The sequence below is a fragment of the Hyperoodon ampullatus genome (assembly GCF_949752795.1).
Source record: "Hyperoodon ampullatus genome assembly, chromosome: 4".
In the NCBI taxonomy this organism is placed as follows: domain Eukaryota; kingdom Metazoa; phylum Chordata; class Mammalia; order Artiodactyla; family Ziphiidae; genus Hyperoodon; species Hyperoodon ampullatus.
In genome coordinates, this window is record NC_136917.1 from 32,820,238 (window position 1) to 32,838,396 (window position 18,159).

Sequence of the window (18,159 nt, forward strand, 5' to 3'; positions counted from 1 at the left end):
GGGTGCATTTTGCAGTGGGTGGCAGACACTGCCAGGTTGTCTCATCCAGGGCATTTGTCCCGTCTGCTGCACATGGAGTGGGGGGTCCCTTTTCACCACACAGTCCACGCAGAGAATGTTGGGCCTCGTAGGCAGACAGTGTCTCGGTATCGTTTTGGTTGCGTCCCCTTGGTTTTCACCAAGCCCCCTTTAAAGTTTCGTCTCACTTGGGGTGGCACCACGGCAACTCCTGTCCCATAGTCAGTCTGCTCTTCCGTGTGCGTCCTGCAGGAATACCTCAACAGCATCCTTCAGCACGCCAAGGATTTCAAAGAATATCACAGGTCGGTCACAGGCAAAATCCAGAAACTCACAAAGGCGGTGGCCACATACCACGCCAACACTGAGCGGGAACAGAAGAAGGAGAATGAAAGAATCGAGAAGGAGAGAATGCGGAGGCTCATGGTACAGTTGGCCATCATGACCCGGGTCCCTTCACGCAGGTGCTGGGTGTTGCAGGCATGGGGGCAGATCGGCCGCCCAGGATTACGCCGGGGCATTTTGGTGCTCAGAGTTAGAGGCAGGACAGAGAAAGAAAGGGCTTGGGTTTGGGAGTCCGAAAGACCTGACTCCAGACCTTTGCCCACTCACTGACCATCAGTGACCGCGTGACCTCAACTTGTTAACTGGCTGCTCTGTGCTCTCTGGAAGGTGGAGGTGGCACCCCTCCTGGTGGAGGAGCCACCGATGGTATGAGCCTGACCTCCCACCCCACCCTTCCCATCTGACCATGTATTATTCGTGGAGGGTTCTCTGACCGGGCCGATATTGACAGGCACTGCTGAGTGGACAGGGCCACGTTAGTACGAAGGAGAGTCCCTGCCCTGGTGGGGCTCGTGCTGGCCCTAGAGAGACAGATGCCCAAGCGAGACAGACGCCCAAGCGAGACAGACAAGATAGTTTTGGGTGGTGAAAAGCGCACTGAGGAGAACAAAGCAGGGCCAAGGAGTGGGGATTGACTGGGCGTTACGGGCAGAGTGGGTGTGACCCGCGAATGCGGAGATCCAGGGGAAGCAGCTCCCGTCAAAGAGGAGCTGAGGGCAAAGGCCTGAGGCGGGAAGAAGCCGTGTGTGAGGCTCAGCCAGTGGCCCCTGGAACAGCGTGGCGCGGGGGCAGAGTGAGGTTGGAGTCCCGGAGGCAGCCACGCGGGGCCTTGCAGGCCACGGGGAGGGCTTTGGATTTAATTCTGACCATGACGGGGAGCCGAGGGAGGCTGTAAGCTGGGATGGCGGTGGGGGGCGACATGATCCCATGTGTTCTTAGAAAGCCGGGGCAGGCGGTCTGTGGGAGAGCGGTGGCTCGGACAAGGTGGAGAGAAGGGTTGGGATTTGGGTGTGTTTGTGGACATAGGGGCCAGAGCTTTTAAATGGCCCCTGGCAGGACCATGTCTGTCCAGCAGGTCCCCAAGGAGCCTGGCCCGGGGTAGGAACTGGGGAAGTTCTGAAGGGGAGTCAGTAGTTATGTGAAAGGTGTGAATATAGTGCAGCCCTGGGTGTGAGCTCAGCGCTCCCTAAATGTGGGTCCAGCTGCTGGTTAACTGCAGCCTCGCGGGCTCCTTGAGTCTGGTTTGCCCGCCCTGGGTGCTGGTGGACGAGCGTGTCACGGGCACATGCCATAACAGCACGCTTCTGCAGGCCGAGGACGAGGAAGGGTACCGCAAACTCATCGACCAGAAGAAGGACAAGCGCCTGGCCTACCTCCTGCAGCAGACAGACGAGTACGTGGCTAACCTCACGGAGCTGGTGCGGCAGCACAAGGCCGCCCAGGTCGCCAAGGAGAAGAAGAAGAAGAAGAAAAAGAAGGTGCACCCCTCGGTGGGACTGGAGCGGCTGTGTGTGCGCGTGTGCCTCGGCCTCCCCGGTGTGACTGTCTCTCTCTTTCCTTCCAGAAGGCAGAAAACGCTGAAGGACAGACACCTGCAATTGGACCCGATGGCGAGGTGAGGAACCAGGGGTTTCTTCTGTGGAAATGCCAGCCCAGCCCCAGAGGTTAGGTCTATTTCATCCTTAAAAAATTTTTTTTTTCCCTTTGAAATTATAAAAGTATATGACAATGGTAAAAATTCACATAGGTCCCCTGCCACACTCCACCCTTCCTCGTTCCCACTGCCCGGAGAGAATATTGTTTACTATTGGGTGCGTTTCCTCCCAGAGCTTTTTCTATGCACGTGCTGGTATTTATTTCTCAGTTTTCCCTTTAAAGTTTCAGGCTCACAGGAGAGGTGTAAGAACAGTGCAGACAGTTCCTGCATACTCTTCACCCAGATTCCCACTTTTCACGTGTCATTAGTTTTTCCTAAACCATTTGAGGGTCAGATGCACACGTGAGGGCTTTTTACCCCTCTGTGTGTTTCAGTGTGTACATCCTAAAAGCAAGGCTGTTCTTTTCCACAACTGTACAATGATCGAAACCAGGAAATGAACATTGACGGAATACTGGAATCTAATTCACAGCCCTTGTTAAGGTTTCACAGTTGACCCTCCAGTGTCCTTCACAGCAACAGAAAACCCCGAAGTGACGCCGGGTAGATTTCTTCCCCCACTGGTGATATTGACCTTGAGCCTTTGGTGGCCGCCAAGGTGTCTCCAGCTGTAAAGATTAAGTACCTTGTGCAGAGATACTGAGACTATGTAAAGATAACGTGATTCCTCAAACTTTCATTGGCTGTTTCATCATCCGTTGTCTTTGCCTGTATCAGTTTTTGCCATAATGGTTACAAAATGGTGATGTTTTTTCCCCCCGTGTTTTCTTCTGCATTTATTAGTTGACTTTCTGCAGGAAGGAAAAGCTTTCCCTTCTTTTTTATTTGGCTTGTTCATAGTTTGGCAGTCCTTGGTACTGACTCATGGATTCTTATTTAGTTTAATGGATTTACTTAGTTTAATCCTGCACTATTATTATGTATTTTGATGCTCAAATTGTTCCATTTTGGACCAGTAGGAGCCCCTTCACATTGGCTCCTGCCTGCTTTTGATGTGTCCCCATCATTCTTTGAGGGGTTTCTGACTTCCTTGCACACGAAAATGGCCCAGGCTCATCTTCTGCTTTCTCTGCCCGAGTCCTGGACTCGGGCATTTCTCCAAGGAGCCCTGATTCCTTTAATCAGAGAAAAATATTTGGAAACCATGATCTAGATGTGTTCATTGCTACTGAGTTGTCATTGCTTCTGGGCCCTCTCAGTGGACAGATCTAGGAAACAGATGTGTGTATGCACACACATCCACTTTGCTAGTTATATATATTAACTAGTTATATATATTAAAAATACTGAGGTCACACTAATACTTCCAATTCTAATCCAGTACCACGGGGTTCTTTCTCTCCTTCTCCCTGTCCACATTATAATAGCCCAAAACCTGACCCCCATCTGCCACGAGATAGGCCCTCATTTCCTCAGTCCTAGACTGTGCAGGAAGTACATTCAGAATGGCTAACGTGTACCCCTCTGCAAAAGAAACCTCCTAGCTGGGGGCTTCCCTGGTGGCACAGTGGTTAAGAATCCGCCTGCCAGTGCAGGGGACATGGGTTCGAGCCCTGGTCCGGGAAGATCCCACATGCTGCAGAGCAACTAAGCCTGTACACCACAACTACTGAGCCTGTGCTCTAGAGCCCTCGAGCCACAACTGCTGAGGCTACATGCCACAACTACTGAAGCCCATGCACCTAGAGCCCATGCTCCACAACAAGAGAAGCCACTACAGTGAGAAGCCCGCGCACTGCAACCAAGAGTAGCCCCTGCTCCCCGCAACTAGAGAAGGCATGCATGCAGCAATGAAGAGCCAACGCAGCCAAAAATAAATAAAATAAATAAATTTATAAGAAAATAGAAAGAAACCTTCTAGCTAGAGGTCAGTGTTTGTCTGAAGTTGAAAGTACATGCTCCAGATACTGCATTCAGAAGATTAGTTCTCCCCTTGTGCCCCCGTTAGTGAGGCTCCCCCCAACGCTTGTTGGTTTTATTTATTTACTCCTCATTTCTTTATTTATGTGTGAAATACTAGCCTGGTTCCAAAAGTCAGGACCATGCAGTGAGGCCCACTCAGAGAGGAGTTGCTGTCCCCACACACGAGTCTTTTCCACGGCACTCTTGTCCGCCTCCTCTCGGTTAATACACTAGTGTGAAAGAAGGCTGCATAGTGAGGTGTAAATGCAAGGTGTGGCCTTTACCACCTCCTCCAACCCCTCCTCAGTCCCCCTTCCCAGAGAGAAACCTGAGTAACCTTCGGTGTGTCTGCTCTGGGACCTTTTCTGTACCTGTGTCTCCAGGTGGTTTTCTTTTCCCCGCCTGGTATTGTATCTTAGTCTTTCCAAGTTAGCTCATGTACACTTACCTGACTCTTTCTAATGCCACCGTATTAGAGAGGTGGCTAGTGCTTGCTTCTCTGACTTATAAATGTAATACTTCTAGGAAAAAAATGATAATGATAACATGAAATGTAAATGTAATGATAACATGAAAAGTAGAAGCCCCCATGGTGCCTCTTATTCACAAGCATGCATGTTGATCCCTGGTTGATGTCTCTCTCTGTATCTTTCCAGAAACCTTTGTGCTTATATTCTCTTTGTTTTGGTTTGGGACCATTTGGGTCAGTCTACACATAGCAAGACTTTCCTGTTTCGCAGGTATCTTGGACCACTTTCCATATCAAGCCATTAGTTCTTTCATTTTATTGTATTGATGTTCTAGGATCTCTTTCATCGTTCAGATTGATAGCTATCTAAGTTGCTTCCCATCTGTAGCTGTTAGATCCTGCACTGAACAGCTCTGATGGACCACCATATGTCCCCTCCCCTATGGGTGGCTATTTCCATTGTTTCCTTTCTTTCTATCCCACACATTGTTGTAATGAACCCCCTTGTACATTACCTTTTGATGCTGTCTTAGCTGGGCTGCCATAACAAAACACCATAGCCTGTGTGGCTTTTTTTTTTTTTTTTTTACCACATGGCACATGGGATCTTAATTCCCCGACCGGGGATTGAACCCACACCCCCTGCAGTGGAAGCACAGAGTCTTAACCACTGGACCTCCAGGGAAGTCCCTTTTTTTGTTGTTGTTCTTGTTTTTGCTTTTTTTTTCGGTAGCCTGCGTGGCTTAAACAGCAGAAATATACGTTCTTATAGTTCTGGAGGCTGGAAATTGGAGATCAAGGAGCAGCAAGGTTGGTTCCTGGTGAGGACTCTCTTCCCGGCTTGTAGACTGCTGCCTTCTGGCTGTGTCCTCACATGGGGGGAGAGAGAGCAAGCTTTGGTGTTTCTTCTTATAGGGGCACTAATGCCATCCTGAGGGCCCCACCCATGTGACCAAATTTAACCCTAATTACCCCCCAAGGGCCCCATCTCCAAATACAGTGACATTGGAGAGCCGGGGCTTGAGCATATGAATTTTGGAGGGGACACAGTCCAGTCCGTAGCAGATGGCACGCTTTTTCCTGTTGGCCTGATTCCCAGAAATGAATGACTATAGTGATTAACTTAAATAATATTCTTATTTCACATGATTTTATTTGAAACCTTAAGTTGAATTTTTTAAGAGAAATGTGGACTGGCATTTTACTGCACTGCTAAGCCTTCACACGGCCATTTGTGGCTTTCAAGGGGGAAGTCACATCGCAGGAAAGCGTGACTCGGGGAATTCTGTTGGGGAATCACTGCAGCTGCACATCCTGTTTAGTAACGGGAACCATCACTTGATGATGGCTGCTGATTGTCCTTGTTCTCACCCAGTGGTTTGCAGCCTTGGCTGAACATCAGAATCAGCTGGGGAGCTTTTGAAAACCAGAGAGGCCCAAGCCTCACCCCAGAGCAGTTCTGTCAGGATTCTGGGGGTGGGGAGGTCTTGGCATCAGCACCGTAACTGCTCTCAGGAAGGACTCAGGGGTGAAAGTCACTGATTGAGGCAGCCTGCAGAGCTCATTCGTGGGGCGGGGGTTTCTGTTCCCCTCCATGGTGGGCCACTTTAAGGGTGAGATTTTAACCTGCATGGAGACTAATCTCTGCTGTGGGTCAGTGTTGATGGAGGGAGGCATGGGAGGTATAAGTTCCTGGTAGATGCAAACAAAGGTTTCCATCCTCATCCTCGTCCTGAAGGTTTTCACCAGGAAATGTGAAGGAGCTGATGAAGGGGAAAACTTCATCCCAAGTTGATATCTCAGGAAATCAAGGAATTCCGTATTTGTTGCTACAAGGAAGTTTTACTTTTCAAATATTCTAGTTAGCTGTTGAACAGAAAAGAATGAGGACCCTTGTTGCAGTCTACAAATACAATATAAATTGAATAACTCAAGGGCCAGAAGAATGGGAATAGCGTAGTCACTTGGGTAATGAAGGAGTACGTAAGTCCGTGTTCCTTATGTGTGGAATTGATCTGGGAGAACACACGAGAAAATGATGCTGGTGGGCACCTGTGAAGAGAAACTGTCGGGCAGGGGGATAGGGAGGGAGAGTACACTGTACTCTTGAATTTGAACTATATGTTATCTATCTGAAAATTAAAACGTGGATATCAGTTCCTTCCAAGAAACAGCTGTCATCAATGGGTTATATATATATATTTTTACTGAAGTGTTAATATGCAGTTAACCCATCTCCACAACCACTGGTCACATTGGTGTGCCGTTTTCTGGGTGTGGAGTTGGGAGGGCACTTCCCCAGTTGGCCATGGTTAGCGGGGCGCCCAAGGTATAGACTCTACGGAATCTCACGTCACATGTGTGACTCTTTTTCAGCCTCTGGATGAGACCAGCCAAATGAGTGACCTTCCGGTGAAAGTGATCCATGTGGAGAGCGGGAAGATCCTCACGGGCACAGACGCACCCAAAGCAGGGCAGCTGGAGGCCTGGCTGGAAATGAACCCGGGGTGAGTGGGGCTTCGTGTTCCAGAGGCAGCCAGGATCCTGAGTCAACGGTCGGCCTCATTCCAGGGGAGCTGGCAGCTGGGGGTGATCCTGCTTACATTTGGAAACAGGCCAATTTGCTAAGGAAAGTGAATCATGCTGGTTCTGGGGAGATTTATATTAAAATACTGATTTATTTTTTTTTTATTTTTATTTTTTTTTTAGTTATGAAGTAGCTCCAAGATCTGATAGTGAAGAGAGTGGCTCAGAAGAAGAGGAGGAGGTAAGAGTTAATTTCCTGGCTCTCGAGGCCCACAGTGCTGTGTGGTGGGACCTCTACCCACAGCAGGCACAGTGATCCTCTCCTGCTCTAGCCAGGCATCGAATGGGGCAGGAGATAGGCACACGAGCAGGGGGCGAGGCTGAAAGTTGGTGCTTTAGAGCTTCACCGTCCAGTACCGTAGCCTTTAGCCACACATGACTGTTTCCACTTTCACTTAATTAAGTAAAATGTAAATGTCCTCAGTCGTACAGGCCACATTTCAGGCGCCCAAACAGCTCTCCCCTCCAAAAAATATTGGTATGAAGTAGTGAGCATGAAATCATATACACGGCCCCTTGTAATCTATTCTTTGGCAATGTTACAGATGGTCGCATTTATTCTGTATGTTCTCTAAATCATTTAATTATGCCACGCTATGGTGATTTTTGGATGTTTGCTGGTTGACAAAGCTCTGATGAGAGCCTTGTTCCTCTGTCCTGGGTGGCCTCCTCGGGAAGGGTGACTCAGAGGGAGCCCGGTGATGCAGTGTCCGAAAGCAGGGCTCGTTTTCCAGTTAGCATCCAGAAGGGTGCTGTCCTGCACTCGCCCTTCAGCTGGGGCAAGAGTGTCTTACAAGGCTTTTAAAAAGCTTTTGCCGGGCTTCCCTGGTGGCGCAGTGGTTGAGAGTCCGCCTGCCGATGCAGGGGACATGGGTTCGTGCCCCGGTCTGGGAAGATCCCACGTGCCGCGGAGCGGCTGGGCCCGTGAGCCATGGCCGCTGGGCCTGTGCGTCCGGAGCCTGTGCTCCGCAACGGGAGAGGCCACAACAGTGAGAGGCCCACATAACGCAAAAAAAAAAAAAAAAAAAAAAGCTTTTGCCACCTCCATAAGATTTTTAAAAGGGAATTTTAATGGGCAGATACTTGCTTATTAAGGTTGAACATTTTTTCAGGTGTTACTATTTAGATTTCTTCTGTGAATGGTTTGCTTCATTTGCCCATTTCTAATCAGTTGTGTTTTTTTACTGGATTTTTAAGTGTTCTTTATATATTTACCCCAGCCTGAAATCAGCTTGATGTTCACCTATATCTTTCTTTTGGTTTGTCCTCTTACCTCTTCAGGTCATCTGGAATTTATTTTGTGTAGGGCTTGAGATGGAGCCCTTTTTTCCCCTTCCTAGTAGTAGCGTTAAGCCGGTTGGTATACTGTTAGTCCATCCCTTCCCCATTGATCTGTGATATTTTTAAAAAACTAATGCTAAAGACACACTAGTGTCTTTTTAGGGTCACATGTTTAGTTTCTTTTTCTTTTTTCTTTTATAATTTATTTTTCTGGTTTTTATTTTATTTAATATATTTTTAAATTGAGGTATAGTTGATGTACTGTTCAGGTTCTTTTAAAGTTCTAATAATTCTTAGACCAGTAACATTTTGTTGTAATTTTTTAAACAGCTTAATGGAGATATAATTTACGTATGTAAAATGCACCCACAGTAAGAGTACAATTCAGTGATTTTTTAGTGAATTTGTAGAGTAGTGCAATCATTACTCTACACCAGCTTTAGAACGTTTCTGTCACCCCAAATGACATTTCACCCATTTACAGTTTGTTCTCGCTACCTCCTCCAGCCCCAGGAAACCACTGGTCTGCTCTGTCTCTATAGATTTGCCATTTCCGGAATGTCACATAAATGGAATTATACAACATGTAGTATCTTGTGTCTGGCTTATTTTACGTGGCGTGTTTTTGATTTTCATCCATGTTGTCTGTACATCAAAAGTTTGTTTTACATCGCTAATTGTTAGAGAAATGCAAATCAAAGCTACAATGAGGTACCACCTCACACCGGTCAGAATGACCATCATTAAAAAGTCTACAAATAACAAATGCTGGAGAGGGTGTGGAGAGAAGGGAACCATCCTATGCTGCTGGTGGGAATGTAAACTGGTACAGCCACTGTGGAGAATAGTATAGAGTTTCCTCAAAAAACTAAAAATAGAGTTGCCATGTGATCCAGCAATCCCACTCCTGGGCATTTATCTGGACAAAACTATAATTCAAAAAGATACAGGCACCCCTCTGTTCATAGCAGCACTATTTAGCAGCAAGGTCCTACACTTAGGGAACTGTATTTAATATCCTGTAATAAACCATAAAGGAAAAGGAAAAAAAAAGAAAATATCCTATTCTTTGAAGGTGTAGATTTAACCCTTATATGTATATTTCCAAACCTCAAACTCAACTTATCAAAATTTTTGATTAGATGTGTACATTTTACTCTAAGTAATTTCTATCTCTATTAAAAATATTTAAAAAATAAATGTGGAGAAACCATTAATAAAAGTTAAGGTCTTAAAAAAGAAGTTTGTTTTATTCCTGAGTCATGTTCCATTGTATAGATATACCACACTTTGTTTATCCATACGCCAACTGGTGGGCATTTGTGTTTTTTTCCATTTTCTGCTATTACGAATAACATTGCTGTGAACGTTCACATACATGTCCTTGTGTGGACATACGTTTTCATTTCTCCTGGGTAGATACTTAGGAGTGGCATTGCTGGGTCATATAGTAAGTTTATGTTTAACTTTTTAAGGAATTGACAAACTGTAGCCTGAAGTAGTTGTACCTTTTCACAGGTTCCAGTTTCTCCATATCCTTGTTAACGCTTGGCGTTATCTGTTCTTTACATTATAGCCATCCTTGTGGGTGTGTAGTGGTATCTTGTGGTTTTACTTTGCATTTTCCTAGTAAATAATGATGTTGAGCATCTTTTCAAATGTTTATGCACCATTCAAATATCTTCTTTGATGAAAATCTATTGAAATCTTTTGCCCATTTTTAATTCGGTTGTTTGTTATCTCATCACTGAGTCGTAAGAATTCTTTATATATTCTTCATACGTGTCCCTGATCAGATACGTAGCTTGCAAACATCTTCTCCCAGTCTGTTTGCCTTTCTTTTCCCTCAGTGATGTCTTTTGAAATGCAAAAATGTTTCATTTTGATAAAATCCATTTATCGATTTTTTCTTTTATGAATTGTGCCTTTGATGTATCTAAGAGCTGTTTGAAGTCATGAAGGTTTTTCTCTTATGTTTTCTTCTAGAAGTTTTATATTTAAGCTCTCACATTTAGGGTCGTAATTGAGTTAATTTCTGTGTATGGTTTGAGGTACAAGTCTAAGTTTTTTTTGTTTTTTGTTTTGCTATGGATAGCCTTCTTACCCAGCACCAGTTGATGAACAGACTGTTCTTTCTCCCATGAATAGTCTTGGTAACTTTGTGGGAAATCAGTTGACCATAAAATTAAGGGTTTGTTTCTGATGCTCAGTGTTTTCCTGTTGATTAGTATGTCTGTGTTTGTGCCACTACCACACTGTCTTGTATTACAAGTTTTGAAATCAGGTAGTGTTAGTCCTCCAGCTTGTTTGCTCTATTGGCTATTCTAGGTACTTTGCATTCCCATATACACTTTAGGATCAGCTCATCAGTTACTACAAAAAGGCTTGCTGGGATTTTTATTGAGATTGTGTTGAATATATAGATCAGTTTTGGGAGAATCACGTCCTAACAATATTTAGTTTTCCAGTCCATGAACATGAGATGTCTCTCTATTTATTTTGATCATCTTTAATTTCTCTTAGCAATGATTTGTAGTTTTCAGAGTATAGTTTTTGCTTTTTTTGTTGTTAAATTTATTCTTAAATATTTTATTCCTTTTATGCTACTATGAATAGAATTGTTTCCTTGATTTTATTTTTTGATGTGTTGTTGCTATTACATGGAAATACAATTTTATATGTATATTTTTAAAATGTTAATCTTGTGTTCTGCGCACTTGCTGAACTCATATTGGTAATTCCAATAGGGTTTTTTGTTTGTTTGTTTGATTCCTTAGGATTTTCACATGCAGGATTATGTCATTCATAAATAACCATAATTCTTCAATACTTCTTCCTTTCCCCTCTGTGTGCCTTTAATTCCCTTCTCTTGCCTTATTGCACTGGCTAGATCCTCCAGTACAATGTTGAATAGAAGTGTCTAGAGCAGTTATCCTTAGCTTGTTTTCGATCTTAAGGATTATGCAGTTAGTCTGTCACTATTGTTTGGTGTTAGCTGTAGATTTTTCATGGATGCTCTTTATCAGGTTGAGTAAATCCTCTTCTATTCCTAGTTTATTGAGAGTTCTTAGCATGTGTGAGTTAGATTTTATCTCATACTTTTTCTATTAAGTTGATCATTTGATTTTTTAAAAAATTTATTTATTTTTTATTTTTGGCTGCATTGGGTCTTCATTGCTGCGTGCAGGCTTTCCCTAGTTGCGGCAAGTGGGGGCTACTCTTCATTGCGGTGCACGGGCTTCTCATTGTGGTGGCTTCTCTTGTTGCAGAGCACAGGCTCTAGGGGCGTGGGCTTCAGTAGTTGTGGCACGTGGCCTCAGTAATTGTGGCTCAAGGGCTTAGTTGCTCCCCGGCGTGTGGGATCTTCCTGGACCAGGGCTTGAACCCGTGTCCCCTGCATTGGCGGGCAGATTCTCAACCACTGCTCCACCAGGGAAGTCCTGATTTTTTTAAATTTAAATTAATTTTAAAATTTAATTAATTAATTTATTTATTGGCTGCATTGGGTCTTCATTGCTGTATGGGGGCTTTCTCCAGTTGCAGTGAGCGGGGGCTTTCTCTAATTGTGGCAAGTGGGGGTACTCTTCATTGCAGTGCACGGGCCTCTCATTGCAGTGGTCTCTCTTGTGGTGGAGCATGGGATTTAGGCACGCAGGCTTCAGCAGTTGTGGCACGTGGGCTCAGCAGTTGTGGCTCACAGGCTCAGTAGTCATGGCGCACAGGCCTAGTTGCTCCACAGCATGTGGGATCATCCTGGACCAGGGTTTGAATCCGTGTCCCCTGCATTGGCAGGTGGATTCTTAACCACTGCGCCACCAGGGAAGTACAAATTTTTACTATATTTTTAAAGTTATTTTCTTTGTAGTTGCTCCAGGGATTACGATATGCATCTTAATTTATCATCATATGCTTCAGGTTAATACTAACTACATTCTGGTAAAATATGGAAATTTTGTTCCAGCTTAGCTCCATTTGTTCTTCTTCCTTTGTGCTGTTATTGTCACATATGTTACATCTATATATGTTATAAACCCAACAATACAGTCTTCTAATTAATACCTGATATAATCTTATAACTTAGTCTAAAGAAGTTGGAAAAGAAGAAATAAGGGAAAATGTATTTATAGAGTCTTTTACATTGATACATGCATTTACCATTTCTGATGTTTTTTATTTCTCCTTATGGATTCAATTTACTATCACCTGTCATTTCCTTTCAGCTTGAAAGACTTCTCTTTTTTTTTAAACCATTTTTTAAAATCAAAGTATAATTTACAATGTTGTGTTAGTTTCAGGTATACAGCAAAGCGATTCAGTTTTACGTGTGTGTGTGTGTGTGTATGTATATTCTTTTTCAGATTCTTTTCCATTACAAGTTATTGCAAGATATGGAATATATTGAAAGATTTCTTTTACCATTTATTATAGGGCATGTCTGCTAGCAACAAATTCTCTCAGCCTTTGTTTTTCTGGGAATGTATTTCTTTAGCTTTCATTTTCAAAAGTAGTTTAGCTGGACATAGAATTCTTTGTTGACAGTCTTTTTCCTTTTGAATATGTCATTCCACTACTTTCTGGTCTCTTTCATCTTCAGATGAAAGTTTAGCTACTAATTATATAGATGCGCCTTTGTACTTGATGATTCATTTTCTCTTTCTTGCTTTCAAGATTTTCTGTTTGTCTTTGGCTTTTAGAAGTTTGTGGGGCTTCCCTGCTGGCGCAGTGGTTGAGAGTCCGCCTGCCGATGCAGGGGACACGGGTTCGTGCCCCGGCCCGGGAAGATCCCACATGCTGTGGAGCGGCTGGGCCCGTGAGCCATGGCCGCTGAGCCTGCGCGTCCAGAGCCTGCGCTCCACAACGGGAGAGGCCACAACAGTGAGAGGCCCGTATACCGCAAAAAAAAAAAAAAAAAAGAAGAAGTTTGTGAACTCTCTCTTTGTGTTTATTCTCCTTAGTGTTTGTTCAGATTCTTGGCTTGGCAGAGTCATGTTTTTCATCAAATTTGGGAAGTTTATCATTTCTGTCTTCTATTGAGACTCTGTATTTGTTGATTCATTCTACTTAAAGATGGTTTCCTTTATTTCTTTGAACATATTTACACTAGCTTTGAACATATATATAGTAATAGCTGCTTGGAAGATTGTATGCTAAGTCCAACATCTGGGAACAGAGACAGGCTCAACCGACTGTATTTTCCCCTGAGTTCGTATCACATTCTCCTCCTTTTTGTTTGTCTTGTAATGAATGTTTAGTGGAAGGCTATTTTAGCCACTCTGGATTCTGACTTCCACCCCTGTGTGTTCTTCTTGATGTTTTTGTTTGTTTAGTAAATTATCTAGGCTGAATCTGTGGAATGTTTTCCCAGGGTGTGTGCTGCCTTTGGTGTCTCTGCTCAGTTTATTGTTTTTGTTCTTTTCTCATTTTTAGTTTTAATCCTGGCTCTCTAGGAGTGGGTTGTGTTTCTTCATAACTTAGTAGTCTTGCAGTGATTGGGGAGAGTTTGTACTCAAACACCTTGAGCCAGTAAGGCTTCTTTCTCCAGCCAGTGGATCAGTATGTGTAGAAGAACACATTCCAAGTTTGGGCCATTTTCAAGCCCACCCTGGCTTTTACTTTCTGCTGGGCCCTTTCTCCCTTTCTTGTTTCCTCTGTGCATGTGCATAGCCCTCAGCCAGTAATATGCTTTCCCCACCCATGGCTGAGGTCCTCACCTCCACTGACAGTGCTGCTGGCCTGGGCATCGTCCACTGCTACAAAATGACTAAGTCCCCATCAGCCTCAGCTGCCAGGCCTCATGGCTTGCCCACCCTGGGAGAACTTTCACATCAGAACTGGGAGCTGAGAGTAGGAGAAATGAAAGCACCCCTAAGTAAGAACTCTACAAACTCCCACTCTTCTTACTCAAGGCTCAGCAGTTTTTTCAGTGTTAATGCTTCTCAGACTCCTAGTGCTCTGAAATGGTTGCCTGTGCTACTTTTGTCCAGCTTTAAAGTCACTTTTTTTTTTTTTTTTTTTTTTTTAATATAAGTCAGACCTCAGGCAGGGCTGTCAAGCAGCCCCACCTTTCTCCCTACCTACTCCCCAGGAGAACCAGGGGAAATCTTTTTTTTTTTTTTTTTTTTAATATATTTATTTATTTATTTACTTTTGGCCGCGTTGGGTCTTCATTGCTGCACGTGGGTTTTCTCTAGTTGCGGCGAGCACGGGCTACTCTTTGTTGCAGAGCACAGGCTCTAGGTGCGCACGCTTCAGTAGTTGTGGCACACGGGCTTAGTTGCTCCGTGGCACGTGGGATCTTCCCGGACCAGGACTCGAACCTGTGTCCCCTGCACTGGCAGGCAGATTCTTAACCACTGAGCCACCAGGGAAACCCCTAAAGTCACTTTTTGAGGGAAAATTTGCTGACCCCTTTAATTGGAATTAGCCAGGCTTCCCATTCCTATTTTAATTCCCAGCATAGTAATATCAAGTAGGATAAGTCTTACCAGTTATGATTTTTTTGACCAAAATGTTTGTGCTGTCATTATCTGTTGATTATTCCAAATGATCTGTAAAATTATTTTGCATGCTCCAAAGGAAATCCCACTGGGTTTTGACTGGAATAATTTGACAGGTTAATTACAGATACTTTTTTTTTTTTTTTAGTTTTATAGCAGTTCCATTATACACACACATTTTGTGTGATTTATACAGGAATACAAGGATGGTTTAATATTGGGAAATGTATTTGTGTGTGTTTTTTCAGTATGTCATACAAAATCCCCTTTATTATCTGCTCAGTAAATGTTGAAAAATCCTTTTAATGAAACACCACACTCATACTTAATATACAGATTTATAGAAAACCTCTTAGTAAACTATGATGCCTGTTATCATCAGTCTTATTTGACATATTTTAGATGTTTTGGCCATGTCAGTAAAGCTGAAAGTAAATCAAGAGCAGTAAATATTGAAGATTACCTATAAAATGTTTAATACCTAGGAAACCAAGAGAAGGGAAAAGCTGTTTTAGTAGTGTGCATTGTGTACGGGGGGCTGGGTGCAACAGAAGTACAGCATACCCTGAGAGGTCCTTAAAAAGAAGTGTCTGGACTCTGCTAAGAAAACTAAAAATCATATACTGAGCAATTAAAAGAATATGCAAATAAAAAGCATGACATGTTTTGGGATTGGTAGGAAGAGGGCACATGGGTTGTAAAAGTATCACTCTGGGGTGACCTGAGGTGAACTGGCTTGTCTCTTGGTAGGAGGAGGAGGAGGAGCAGCCGCAGCCAGCACAGCCTCCCTCCCTGCCCGTGGAGGAGAAGAAGAAGATTCCAGATCCAGACAGCGACGACGTCTCCGAGGTGGACGCCCGGCACATCATTGAGTAAGGCATCCCTCCCTCCACCAGCTTCCTGCGAGGTGGCACCGGCAGAAGCTGTTAGAATCCCAGCTTCTCCCTGGACAGCACTGTCCAGCCGGCAGCCGTTGTGGGACCACAAACACCAGATTGACTTACTTCAGATGTCACTGATGTTTGTAGGGGTCAAGTGACGTTCCGTCCATTCACGTGGCTCATCCTGTGTTTAAGAGATAGTCGGGGGGCTTCCCTGGTGGCGCAGTGGTTGAGAGTCTGCCTGCCGATGCGGGGGACACGGGTTCATGCCCCGGTCCGGGAAGATCCCTCATGCCACAGAGTGGCTGGGCCCGTGAGCCATGGCTGCTGAGCCTGCACGTCCGGAGCCTGTGCTCCGCAAGGGGAGAGGCCACAACAGTGAGAGGCCCGCGTACCACAAAAAAAAAAAAAAAAAAAAGGATTCTAGGGAGTTCCCCAGCGGTCCAGTGGTTAGGACTCCATACTCTCACTGCCGGGAGCCTGGGTTTGATCCCTGGTTGGGGAACTAAGATCCTGCAAGCCTCGTGGTGCGGCCAAAAAAATAAAATAAAATAATAAAAAGAGTTTTTTTTAATTAAAGAATTCTAGATTAGATTACAAAACAGCCAAAGTATAAATGATTCTGGTTTGTGCAAGGCTGTTGAGTGTACATTTTCCCTTTAGACTCTTGAACTCCCGGTAGAGAGGGTGGGCCATGTGACCAGCCTCTGGCTAAAAGTAACACTCCTTCTGTGGTGTGACGGTGACTTGATTCCCATGGCACCCAGAAGTCTAGTCTTGGGCCCACCTGGATTAGTATTTGCTGCCTTGCCTGTCCTCAGACTGTGCGGCCGCTCTTTGGCTTATCTTCAGGCTCAGGCCATAAAGCTGCTCTGCGGAGGTTTGTGTCAGAAGCACATTGTCACAAGTAGGAATGTGTGTCTTCACACGGCCCTTTGATCTTGCTCCCAGGAACGCCAAGCAAGATGTTGATGACGAGTATGGCGTGTCGCAGGCCCTCGCTCGTGGCCTGCAGTCCTATTATGCCGTGGCCCACGCCGTCACCGAGAGGGTGGATAAGCAGTCAGCGCTCATGGTCAACGGCGTCCTCAAGCAGTACCAGGTAGGTTGGAGGGGGCCATGTCCACATAGCAGTCTCGGCAGAGGGGTTTCCAGGTCGTGGGTGGCTGCTGAAGGCAGGCAGACCTGAGTTCACAGTCCACTCTTGGTCTTTGGGCAACTCGCTCTTCCCCTCTGAGCCTCGGTCTCCTCACCTGTAAAGCAGCATCATGGTCTGACCAAGAGGAAATGAAATGTTGCAATAAATCAGTATCTGCTGGGTGCTTGATATGTGCCAAGCAGAATAGAAACACTTTATAGGCTGTTAGCATCTGAATTCCCTCAGCCACTCTGAAGTAGGTGCTGTGGTCCTCCGAATTTCATGGGCGGGGGGGTGGTTGGAGGGACAACCGAGGAACAGAGAGGTACAGCGATTCCTCAAAAATCACACAGTTTGGGAATGGCCGAGCCAGAATGGGACCTGGGTGTGGGCCTATGGGTGCTCAGTACATATTTCCTGGAGCTCTGTGCAGCATGAGGCAGCAAAGCAGGAGAGGTTAGCAGCCCTAGACTCGGTCCTTCCTTCTGGGAAATGGGGCAGCAGCCCCTCCTGCCAGCCTCTGAGGGTGAAGTGGTGACGCCTCTGAAGCTCTTTGTCAGGGTCTGGCCTGGAACAGCCAAGAAATGGAGCTGCTCATAGTAAAAATCTCTTTTCCTGTGGCCCCATATCCCAGGCTCACCTGTAAGCTCCCAAGAGGCAGCTGGTATATCCCCAACCAAAGAACACGTGTCCCTGATACCCACTTTGGTTGTAACCCCTGATCCCCAACTTCCCTTAAAAGAACTCTCAGAACCTCCGTGCTGATACCAAGTGCCAAAGGTGAATCCTGTGACCAGTGGAACTTTCCAGAGACCAGTGCAATCAGAGAAATCAGAACATGGCCAAGACTTAACTTGCGGGCTTCCCTGGGGCTTCCCTGGTGGTGCAGTGGTTGAGAGTCTGCCTGCCGATGCAGGGGACACGGGTTCGTGCCCCGGTCCGGGAAGATCCCACATGCTGCGGAGCGGCTGGGCCCGTGAGCCATGGCCGCTGGGCCTTCGCGTTTGGAGCCTGTGCTCTGCAACGGGAGAGGCCACAACAGTAAGAGGCCCGTGTACTGCAAAAAAAAAAAAAAAAAAGACTTAACTTGCTTAATTTGTTATGAAAATTTCCAGATTTTCCCTGAAGACAATATTCTCTCTAATTGACTGTGTTTCAGAAAGGTTCACAAGCTTTGGAAACCTTTCAGTGAATCTTGAAATGCTGTTGAGGCAGTTGTTAGTCATGTGGTGGACTCATCACCAAGTTCCCCTGAAACCCCAACGCTCTCCTGAATCCAGTGTCACATGGTTGAGGGCAGGTTGGTCCCAGTGTGCTGTGTGGCTTGGTGTCAGGCAGTGACAGACGGACACTGTAACAGTGAGAAGCTTAGCTATTTATATGTG

The 18,159-nt window shown here is 45.2% G+C and overlaps 1 protein-coding gene across 8 annotated transcripts in view; it reads left to right on the forward strand.

Moving 5' to 3' along the window:
* Nucleotides 1–18,159, forward strand: part of SMARCA4 (SWI/SNF related BAF chromatin remodeling complex subunit ATPase 4) — a gene marked incomplete at its 5' end in the record, with an annotated part of 72,489 nt that overhangs the window by 10,131 nt on the left and 44,199 nt on the right. For all 8 annotated transcript variants that reach the window (XM_079704011.1, XM_079704004.1, XM_079704006.1 and 5 more), the window contains 7 exons: nucleotides 271–444; nucleotides 1,674–1,841; nucleotides 1,928–1,978; nucleotides 6,768–6,898; nucleotides 7,101–7,158; nucleotides 15,506–15,627; nucleotides 16,588–16,738. In XM_079704011.1, coding sequence (XP_079560137.1) covers nucleotides 271–444; nucleotides 1,674–1,841; nucleotides 1,928–1,978; nucleotides 6,768–6,898; nucleotides 7,101–7,158; nucleotides 15,506–15,627; nucleotides 16,588–16,738 — 855 coding nt within the window. The remainder of the gene's footprint in view (nucleotides 1–270; nucleotides 445–1,673; nucleotides 1,842–1,927; nucleotides 1,979–6,767; nucleotides 6,899–7,100; nucleotides 7,159–15,505; nucleotides 15,628–16,587; nucleotides 16,739–18,159) is intronic.